Genomic DNA, 11,135 nt, shown 5'->3' with positions numbered 1-11,135 from the left:
ATTATTTGTATTATTACACATATGATGTCATATTTTTAACACAGTTATAATTTCTACTCAATTTTTATGTATTGATTTTAAGACTTAAATAATCTTAAATCTGTTTTCTAATAAAAATTTTGATTGAAATATATATACATCACATATTATAAAGAATAAGTTTTACTTATGAATTTGAATAACAACTCAACCTTTATCCCAAATGTTTGGGGTCAGCTACATGAATCATATTTTTTCATTTTATTCTGTTGTGGGTCATTTCCTCCGTTACGTTAGTCTTAATTATATTCTTCTTAATTGCTTCTGACCAAGTCATTCTAGGTCGATCTCTAGATCTTCTAACCCCATTAACTCTAATATTATCACTTTTCCTAATCGGTGCATTAATGGGTCTCCTTTGTACATGACCAAACCATTTTAATCTATTGTTTCTCATTTTATCCTCAATAGGCGTAATCTCTAATTTATTACGGATGCATTCAATTCTTATCCTATCTTTTAATGTATACCCACAAGACCATCACAACATTCTTATTTCTACTACAATCATTTTAAGAGCATGTTATTTTTTAATTGCCTAACATTCTGACCCATAAAGCACAATTAGTCTTATAACCGTCCTATAGATTTTTTTTCCTTTAGTTGCATTGGTATTCTACGATCACATAAGACACCCGAAACACTCCTCCATTTCAACCATACCGATTTGATTCGATGCACAATTAATATTATCATGTATCTCACAATTATGCCTAATAATAGATCCTAAATAGCGAAAATGATTAGTTTTAGGTATTTCTTGGCCATCAATATGTACAATAGGCTATATTTCTTTCCTACTTTTATTAAAAATGCATTACATAAATTCTGTTTTTTTCCTACTAATTCTAAAACATTTAGACTCAAGAGCTTGTCTCCATCTTTCTACTTTGGAAATAATGTCTCTTCTAGTTTCATCAACTAATACTATATCATCAGCAAATAACATACACCATGGAATTTCATCTTGAACATGCTTAGTAAGTTGGTCCATAACTAATGCAAAAAGATAACATACACCATGAATTTGAATAATATTTGAAATTAAATTTTTTAGAAGAATAAATATATCTTAATATTCGTTAAGTATTCGTAAATATTCATGAATATTTATCAACTACCAACTATGTTGCCTAGGTACGGGTACGGGTGCGGGTACGGGTACGAGTACTGATACGGGACACAGCAAATTTGTAAAAAGTAGGGTACGGGGACACGGCTATATATATATATATATATATATATATATATATATAAACATATTTGTATTTGTTAAGGGGCTTGCTGCAAAAAAAGAATTGATGAGGGGTTTATGGAAATATTAGCACATAGTATATAAAGGAAAAAAAAAGAAGATCAACTTCTCCCAGCCCTAATTCTTCCGCTGCCCTTTATCTCCTCTTCGTTCTCTCCCATTCGTTCTCTCCCAGCCCTAATTCTTCCGCCGCTCTTTATCTCCTCTTCGTTCTCTCGAGAAAAAAAATGCATGATGGCTGGAAGAGGGCGCATGGAACCAGCCCCAACTTTCGTCGTCGAGGAAAAATGAGAAAAAGGAGAGGCGCTGATCTTGTCGTCGAGGAAAAAGGAGAAAAAGGAGAAACAACAAAAACAAAACCCTAAAAATCAAACCTGTCTTCGAGCAGAGGCGCTGATCTCGTCGTCGAGGCGTTGATTCGTCGTCGAGGAGCTGATTTCGTCGTCGAGGCGCTGCAATTGACCCGACGCCTTGAGATCTAGAATCCGTCGTCGCTTCCGTTGATGTGTTATAAGGTTCGTAACTTTTTTTTTCAAGTTCGCAACTTTTTCCCCCTCATTCTTGTGAAATCGCCGTGTCCCTGCCGTTTGGGTGCGGATCCGCACCCAAAACGTACCCGACACGGGTACGAGACTTAGTTTGCCGTGTCGGGGTAACATAGACTGCCAAGTATTTGAGATCGAATTTGAAAAACTTCATATATAAATATTAAAATCCATATTCGAATTCGATAATTTTAAATAAATGTTAGTATTCGATTCGTAAATATTCATGAATATTTAACGTCGCTGGTTGAGACGCGATCGTATCCAAGCTCGGTCGACCCAATTCACATTAGGTGCATTAATTGGTCTGATCTAGTCCACTAGTTTAAAATTCAAAAAATAATAATTAGAGAGGTCTAGAACTCCGAAACGTAGTTGGTCCACGCCCAACTCTCTTCTATAAATACCCCCAATCGGTCTTATCCGCTCCTCCACCTGCCCCTAATTATTTGATCTTCCCCAAATTTGTAGGGTTTTCAAAATCTTCCAGGGTTTTCTCGATGGCCACCGCGACCGAATCGAAGAAGATGATCACGCTGAGGAGCTCCGACGGCGAGGAATTCGAGATCGAGGAGGTCGTGGCCATGGAGTCGCAGACGATCAGGCATATGATCGAGGACGAGTGCGCTGAGAGCGGGATCCCGCTCCCCAACGTCAACAGCAAGATCCTGTCGAAGGTGATCGAGTACTGCAAGAAGCACGTCGACGCTGCTTCCGCTAAGACCGACGATAAGTCCGGCGATGAGGAGTTGAAGGCTTGGGATGCCGATTTCGTCAAGGTCGATCAGCCTACGCTGTTCGATCTCATCCTGGTTTGTTTTCTGTCTTTTGCGCTTTGATTTTCCTGGGTTTAGGTTTGATTTGTGATCTTTAGATCTGTTGCTTTGTTGCTTTGATTTCTGTGGTAATTAGATGTTGTTCCGGTTAACTTGTGATTTGGTTCGCGTTATCTGCAATTTTAGGGTTTGGTAGCTATTGGTATTCATTACCTTCAATTTTTGGGTTTTATACATTGATTAGTACCATGATAAATTTCTTTCCATATAACTATTATATGAAGTAATTGATTTAAGTCTTGTAACTATCAAGTTGCTAGAGTAACATGAGAATATGAATCTAGTTTTAGTGCTTGATCAAGTCACTTTTGGGCATAATATTTATGGTTTCATGCAGCAGTTTTGCAGGTTGATGCATTAGGGTATTTTGCTTATCCAATTTGTTTTCTTCAAATGAGAAATATTTTGTCATTGTTATTTGATTGTCTATTTTGTATCTTGTTTGTTTTAGATATCGATTATGTAGTTGATTTGCTCATTCTGAAAGAAGAATTAGTGATTTTTTCATAATGCCTATTATAACTTCACCAATTGCTTTGGTACCTGCATTGACTAACCTCTTTTCAGCTGTATATTTGCATGTCATTTTTATTATGGTTTGGAGCTATGGTGTTAGATCTAGTTCATTTGCTGGTCTCTGTATCTATAAAGTATTAGAATGCAAGTTAATTTACTTGCGAGGTTGCATGGCGACTGAATTTTTTTTTTTTGTGCAATACAACTTGCTCTTTATCATTACTTTATTTGTTTCATACTAGAATGGCTCTCATATTGATGGTCTGATAGTTGAGGTGGTTACTTGTTATGTTGAATAGTTCATGGTTAATAATCTTTTGAAAAGCAGGCCATAAAATAAACTTTTTCTAAGTGATTGTAAAAATACCTTATCACTAAATATCAGATAAGTGTTTTAGATTAAGAAATATTGATAAAATTGCACTCAGTATTGTGTTGTTAATTCAGAACCTTAGCGTAAAAGTGTCCCTTTTCCAAGAAACTATTTTTCAGTCTTTAGACACCATAAAAGGCAAGGCTCTTAATTGGCTGTTCCATCGTATAAGTTTTAAGTATTTGTTGTTGAACCTGTTTGTTTTCTCTTGCTGCTACTAACCTTTTGCAACTAACCTTTTGTTCACGAAGATTGGTTGCCCTTGCAATCTGATTGCTTTCAGATCTTAATGAAAATCTAGCACCACCATTTTGTTCCCTTTCTTACCTTCGTCTCGCTAGATCACATTGTCATTGCATGTGAATGAAATGTATAATGTGATTAGTAGAACCGTAGAACCACTTATTATTTCCAGTTTAAAAGTTCCAAACCATTGAATCCGGTATCATTCTCTGCTTTCTTACATTATTATATTTCATAATAATATAGTGCTCATTATAATGCACTTAAATCGCTGGGGGATGTTTCAACTTTCAACTTTACACACTGCGTTCACTATGGATGACTATCACTGCTCACTCATTGTGCTACTATGTCTCCTCATGTTCTTCATGGTCTATATTTATATCTGTAATAGTACCATCCTTTGGGAGATTGTGTGCCATAGGTCCCAATCTCAAAGCACGGAGTAGATGATCCGCGATAGTCATTTGTGTTTCTTTCCATTTGTGTGTGTTAGATAAATATAGTCCATTAGATAATGTAGGTTAAATGTGTTAAAGTAGTAGTGTTCATCTGCACTTTCTCATCATTAGATTTTCAGATTAGGTGGTTAGTATGGTTGTAATTGACTGGGAGCTGTCATATAGTGCATCTATAGCTTATGTGGAATCTCTTTATTCATAGGGAGAAGCGTTTGCAGTGCCCTATTAGTTAATCTGATATCTCGCTGTTATATTATTAGTTTCAAAATTCCAGGGATTTCCTGTAAAACCAGGGCTATATGTACATGCACTTGGTAGGGCTTTATGGTGTTCTTATGCTAGAAGCAACATGTTCTGAGCTTCTGGATATGTCTGACATGATGAAAACCGGCTATTTTGTGTTGCTATCAATATGTTCATCGCACCCTTGTAATTGGAGCTTCTGCAATAACACAGGGAAGCAGAATAATCTTTATAATATGTTCTTTTCCTTCAAACCAAGCGTTTAACAGTTTCCGGTTATTGGTTTATCTCTTGTGGTATCTTAAATATCAGGAATGTTTAGCAAGGCATGATTAAGACATTTGAAGTTATGCTCATGTTCCTAGATGGTTTTGTTTTCTTATGTTTATGAAAATTTGATAATCATTGTTTTGTGCAGTAAAAAAAAAAGGAACTAAGTATGCCACCTAAATTTTAGAAAAATGAAATTAACATCTTCTAAGTAACTATGTAATTATTGAAATTTTCTCTTGGCTAAACAAAGGACTTGGCTTATCAACAGTTCTTAGCACTGAAACTTTTTTGATTCAAAAATTGCATAACTCCAACTGGTCGGTTAATACTGAATGCCAGAGATTAGGGCTAAGAGGGGCTTATGTATAGTGATCATGTTGCATTCAATGTTCCCTTGTGCACAATGTTGCATTCAATGTCCTCTTGTACACAATGTATACTCGCATAAGAGAGGGTTATGCGAGGTGATCATGTTGTATCTACGTTACGTGGGTACTTCTATCGTGTAGCCGCAACCGTACTTGACATGTTAGTACTTGTACGGAAACTTCTTGGACACTTCATTCAGTCAGGTGTATGCTCAATTATATTGTACATGTTCTAATTTTAAACACATACGCTTCTTTGACGTATATTCTACACATCTATTTCTTCTACATTGATCTTATGTAAAATGAAAAAAAATATTGATCTTGTGTAAATTATTAATTTTAGTACATATACTTAACATAGTGTGTATCTATACCCTATCTTTTACAATTTTGTCGTGTCATATACCTGTACTCGTTATACTACCCATACCCGTACCGATATCTGTGCAACTTAGTGTTGTATTGATTGCTTTCTCGTCCTGAATGAATACTTGTCATATTGAACATTTTAACAATTAATGCCTTGTGGTACAGATTGGCTCGACTTTGTAGGGGTCTATTATCTGCTTGCTTATGATTACGGTTACAATTTTTCTTTTAATACAAATAATTTTTTTCTGAAATGTTAAAAGCAAATGTAATGTGTATTGAGGTTAAGTAAAAAGTCTGGAACTGGACAAAGAATGAAGATGCGACCATAATTCTTTTTGTTCTCTGATCTAGTAAGCAAGAGTCAATTTTTCTTTTGCTTTTATTAGAATGGTTTAGATTATTGTCTGATAGTGTTCATGATTGATGCTTAGGCTTGTATATGCTTCATTTGCTTTATTTCGCATGCACATTATATAGAACATTTCCCCTGGTTCTCCTGCTGCATTACGTAGATTGTTTTCTAGCTTTTGTGGTTGTGTGATGCATGCATGGTGGTTTTAAGATACAATATACATTGACTTCTATAATATATATCAATCTTCTACTCTCTCTCTCTCTCTCTCTCTCTCTCTCTCTCTCTCTCTCTCTCGGTTAAGGACTCGCTGTCAAACAATGTGAAATCAAGAGTTGATATTTTTTCTGATAAGTATATCAATGCTATGCCAATATTTGGATATGAGCTGAATTTGCTGATTAACTAATTTTTCTATATGATTATTATAAACAGATTCATATTCTTGTATATGATGCATTCTCTTCATTCAGGCATTATAGTAGGATCACCCTTGATTTTCTTAAGACACGCATCTGTGGTTTTCAATTTCGTTATTGGATGCACAATTTTTTTATTAATTTTTACAGATGTGAAAATTGATATATATACCAAGAAGGAAAAACAACATTCTTAACACATTTGCCATCTATACCAAGAAGAAAAACGTGAATAGTAAATATAAGCAATTAAGCTTGGATAAATTTGAACCCTGGATAAATTTAAACATGCAGCTGAACCTTGACAGTGTCATAGATCCTAGACTTAGCCTTTAGTTTTTCTCGTGGATGAGGAAGTTTTTTACTTAGTTCTTTGTACCATGGAACATCTGTTTGATATCTGCATGTATATGATTAATCATTTGCGAGCTAGACTAGACATGTAGTCAGATAATACACTTTCCTACTTATTGTTGCCTTTTGAATTATTTTGTTCATGCTTGTTGTGTTGGATTGGGGAAGTCTTCATCTGATCTTACTTTTGTCCCTATTACTCCAGGCTGCGAACTACTTGAACATAAAGAGCTTACTGGATCTCACCTGTCAGACTGTTGCTGATATGATCAAGGGGAAGACTCCTGAAGAAATTCGAAAGACTTTCAACATCAAGAACGACTTCACCCCTGAGGAAGAGGAGGAGGTTCGCAGGGAGAACCAGTGGGCCTTTGAGTGAGGGCCTTCATGCTTCATTTGGTGCTTTTGTCTAGTCTCCGATGCTTTATCTTAGTTTGGTTAAGTTGCTGGTTTATAGGAGTTGGGTAAAGGGAAAAAATGCTAACTTTGTCACTTGAAAATGCTTTCCATTTATATCGACTTTTATATGTAAATATGAAGAAGCTCTTAACTTTAAGCTCTCTGTTGTTCAATCGTTGCATTCTGGTTTGTATGGTTCTGGATCCTCTGATGGTGTCTTACAAATATGATGGAGCTCGGAACTTCAAGTTTTCTATTCTTCAGTTTCTACATTGGTTTGGTTTTTATGCTTCTGATTGTTTCTGATGATTATCTGCCCTCGGTTTTTTAAACTCAGTACCATGGGGGATTTATACCATCACCGATGGTCTTGGCGAAACTACCTTAAGCAAATGATAAAAATTTAGCGGCTGGCTACCTAAGGCATGCTTTCGTAGAATACAGGGCGGTTGATTGCATTTGTGTTTTTCCCCATCCATAATTGCTGTCATATTGTTTTCATACTGTTTTCATGCCTGCTAAGAATGCTGTCATATTGTTTCATGCCTGCCTAAAAGCTTAGGAAAATTTTGTTAGCTCTCCTATGATTTACAATTATGGAATTATTCTCAAATTGTTTGTTACTTGCATTAGCTGCAATTTTGTTCAGGTACTTAGGAGTCCATGCAATCTTAGCTTTCGAATGTAATTGTTCCTTTGAGCTATGCGAGCCACAATTTGGAAGCCTACGCAGGAGCCAAGACAGTGCGCTAATATAATCCGTTATTTTTCTTCATTACATCATGGCAAGCTGATGATTATTCGGGAAGAGTACAATATTCTGCAGGTTCACTCCGAATCGTAAACAGCATTACGTGCAGCACGAAATACTCTGAAAGTGTACGTTTGCAGTGTCATAAGCGGGGTTTCATATCAGCTGGGCATTCTCTTATTTATCAGACCATACATATTCGTGGCTCACCTTTCAGGCAGTCGACACCACAAATGGGCTCCTAACTTTATGAGTTCCGTCAGACCAAGTGACCGAACCAAAGAGATCGCCTTTAAGCGAAGAGCTTGAAGCAGAAAATGCAACTTGGTAGCTCAGCTTTTTCACATTCTTTGTGAACTGAAGCTTATCAGGTACCACCTTCACATCCAGTCCGGGGGGCGAGTTGACGGTCGCGACGTACGTAGTTCCTTCTTCTTCATCGACGTTAGTAACTATCCTGCTCACCGTCTTGCTCTCCTTCCCGCGGAACTTTGAGATGGATATTGATGGGTAATTGAGGTTAGATATCAGGTCCACACTGGAATTTTTCGGGCAATGAAATCCATCTGGAAGTGTCTTTGCGATCTGCTTAATGTCGGTGGTGTTGTATCCGTAGTTGCATAAAAACTGCAAGTAGTCTTCAGGACCTGCTTCATACACAAGACCTGGTTGCAGTGCGCTGTTTGGATTCACTTCTCCTGCTCCGTAGTCATAAGGTGTCGCTACTGAGCCTGAGTCTGTCGATAGAGGTGCCTTGTCGTTGTTCACTAGATTCGCTGTTTGATTCATTGTTAGTTGCATAGAAAAATATTTAGTGGTTATTCGTTTCATTGCAATTGTAACCTACGTGCAACTAAGTCATCTTTTTGACCAGTTGATTGTTTGTTCCCTTTCTATAGCTAAAATATTAAAGTTACAGCTACAGTTGTAAAGGGCCTTCAGGTGCATCTCATGTCTCAAAGTAGATTTAAAAGCAAGTCCCAGTTGCAACCTTTTTTAGATTTACCTTTGAACTTTGACGACAATTCCAAAAAACTCAATTCAAATTACTCACAACTGTCAATTCAAAAACTCAATTCCTTTAACAAACATCGATGTATATTAAACTATAAATTTTTTAAAATTGAAGCTTAATAATTGCGGCAGCTGCTTGCAACTGACACCTACATTCACAGTAACAGTCACGACTAACCAAATAACCCCTTAATCTTTCTACATGCTATGGGATTAATATGATACTAACCTGTGGTCATGATCGCCGATCGAACTGCTGAAGGACTCCACGAAGGATTCCAAGACTTTATCATGGCAGCGACCCCTGCGACATGAGGACAGGCCATCGAAGTTCCAGAAATCAGATTGAACGCCGAAGGTTTCTGGCCTGCTGGGATTTGTGATGACTCGTTCGTCGGTATCCATGATGCTAGTATGTTCACCCCTGGAGCAGCGATGTCGGGCTTTAGCATGTTGCTTGTTTGAGCTGAAGGGCCTCTGGAAGAGAAATAGGCCACCGCAGGTGCTGGCTTATACTTCTCGACAGTGATCGATGGTAGAATTGTAGCCATGGGATTCCTATAACAAAAACAATGCGTTGGTGACTGTACAATTGATTATCAAGAACTCAGGTGCTTACTTTGTTGAGTTGACGTAAGCGAAGATATCATCAGCTGCTTTTGCAGAGATCTCGGTTACTGGAAAGGAAATGTAAGGAGTAATTTTAGACTGTTCTGTCTCATCTGCCATGATGGCTCCAACTGCTCCTGAGCTCTGAAGATCATCTGCCTTCGAACTCCTTGATGAATCGCTTTGTGAGTGCTTGCAGAGAACTATTTTCCCTTTGATCTTGCTCCCATCCAACGAACCAATCTCACAATGCCTGTCAATAAAAAAGACTACACGAGTAAGATTTGGATAACTAAGGAAAGTTTGGAAGCACAATTCAAGTCATTTTACGCTGCATCATCGCTCGAGCTTGAGTTAGATTTTGCTGATAGACCGGCTATCAAAGGATAAGATGCCGTCTTCGAAAGGTTAGAGAAATTTATGGCTTCCCCCTGTAACAATAAGCAACTTATATGTTATAGCCATTCATACGTTTTAAAGAGTAATAACTGGGGCTAGTGCTTTTCTCCAACACAATTAGCTGACTTGTCATTGATATGACCACATCTAGAGGTTCACATATGTGCGCTACATCAACGACACACCAGCTAATCTATTGGATTAACATATCAACTCTCATTTACTATGTTTTCTTAAGTCGGAAAAATCGCAAGAAGCTATCATAAGCTGTTATTGATTTTGCATGAAACCAGATCTGAATTACGTTTACAAAGATCAGATTATAGTTAAATAAACTACATGACTGCAATTAAAGCTGCCCAAAATAATTGTCCATATAAAAATTTTCACCGTTCGCAATTTAAGATATGATAGAGTGGAAAAATAGCTTCATCTAGAAAAAGGTTTTGAAACAGTTAATTGTAAAATGCTTGACGATTCGTATACATTAGCCCCCTGTAGACGCTACCAATATTACGGAAAACGAACGACTCCGTACCTTCACAGCTTTGTTGTTCCCTCCCAAGACAATATCCGACTCAAAATGCCGATCAATAGTCGTAGCAGCGACAGTCAAAATCCACGGCGCCGCATTCACCACAGTCCCCACCTCCGGCCCATCGTTCCCGGCCGAACAAACCACCGTGATCCCCTTCGCAACGGCGTGGAACGCACCAATCGCTATCGGGTCGCTCGAAAAGTCGGGCCTGAAGAACGCCGACGCACCAATCGATATCGACAACAGATCGACGCCGTCGGCCACGGCGTCGTCGAAGCCCGATAACAGTGCGGAGCCCGGGCAGCCTGAGGATCCGCACACCTTGTACATCGCGATTCTGGATGAGGTTGAGCCGCCCTTGGCGGTCCCTGGGGCGAGGTCGTAGTAGGATGCGTCAGTGACGGGGGAGCCGGCGGCGGTGGATGATGTGTGGGTCCCGTGGCCTACTGAGTCCCTCGGTGATCCTAGGGAAGAAGTATGCACTGAATCTGCCAGGTTTTTGTAGTATCTTGCACCAATTAGCTTCCTGTCATAGATATGAACTTATTGAAGTTGAATGAATACAAAGTAGGGTTAGTTGTAGATAAACCCCCTGAGTGAATTTTTTTTAATTACTTGTTTACCCTCAGAGAAAGAGGAATCTATTCTTTGACAAGTAGACCTTGTGAGGGTAACAGAGCCAACAATATTTCACTCGTGGGGTCTATCTGCAATTGGGTGACAGAAAGAGTTCTATCCGCAATGAACTCTATGAAGTATTATTCTGGAAAGGA

At 38.1% G+C, this 11,135-nt stretch overlaps 2 protein-coding genes across 2 annotated transcripts in view; one reads left to right on the top strand and one right to left on the bottom strand.

The window, feature by feature from the left end:
* On the top strand, window positions 2,265-7,259 carry LOC109837704 (SKP1-like protein 1A). Its single transcript, XM_020406041.1, has 2 exons — window positions 2,265-2,651; window positions 6,858-7,259. Exons 1-2 carry the CDS (start codon window positions 2,340-2,342, stop codon window positions 7,029-7,031), a joined length of 486 nt encoding a protein of 161 aa, XP_020261630.1. The 5' UTR covers window positions 2,265-2,339; the 3' UTR covers window positions 7,032-7,259.
* Window positions 7,784-11,135, bottom strand: part of LOC109837703 (CO(2)-response secreted protease-like) — a 6,489-nt gene continuing 3,137 nt past the window's right edge. The window contains exons 4-8 of the mRNA XM_020406040.1: window positions 10,363-10,888; window positions 9,756-9,856; window positions 9,436-9,678; window positions 9,046-9,374; window positions 7,784-8,578 (exon numbers count right to left, since the gene is read on the bottom strand). Coding sequence (XP_020261629.1) covers window positions 8,016-8,578; window positions 9,046-9,374; window positions 9,436-9,678; window positions 9,756-9,856; window positions 10,363-10,888 — 1,762 coding nt within the window. The 3' untranslated portion in view covers window positions 7,784-8,015. The remainder of the gene's footprint in view (window positions 8,579-9,045; window positions 9,375-9,435; window positions 9,679-9,755; window positions 9,857-10,362; window positions 10,889-11,135) is intronic.

The sequence above is a fragment of the Asparagus officinalis genome, chromosome 4 (genome assembly GCF_001876935.1).
Source record: "Asparagus officinalis chromosome 4, Aspof.V1, whole genome shotgun sequence".
NCBI lineage: Eukaryota > Viridiplantae > Streptophyta > Magnoliopsida > Asparagales > Asparagaceae > Asparagus > Asparagus officinalis.
The sequence above is the reverse complement of the archived record's forward strand: the minus strand, read 5'-3'. Positions and strand labels throughout refer to the sequence as shown.

Bases quoted from the DNA above. Each gene is read 5' to 3' on its own strand.
- LOC109837704 (XM_020406041.1), top strand. From the start codon at position 2,340: ATGGCCACCGCGACCGAATCGAAGAAGATGATCACGCTGAGGAGCTCC. The intron at 2,652-6,857 runs GTTTGTTTTCTG...CTATTACTCCAG, and splicing joins CGCTGTTCGATCTCATCCTG to GCTGCGAACTACTTGAACAT.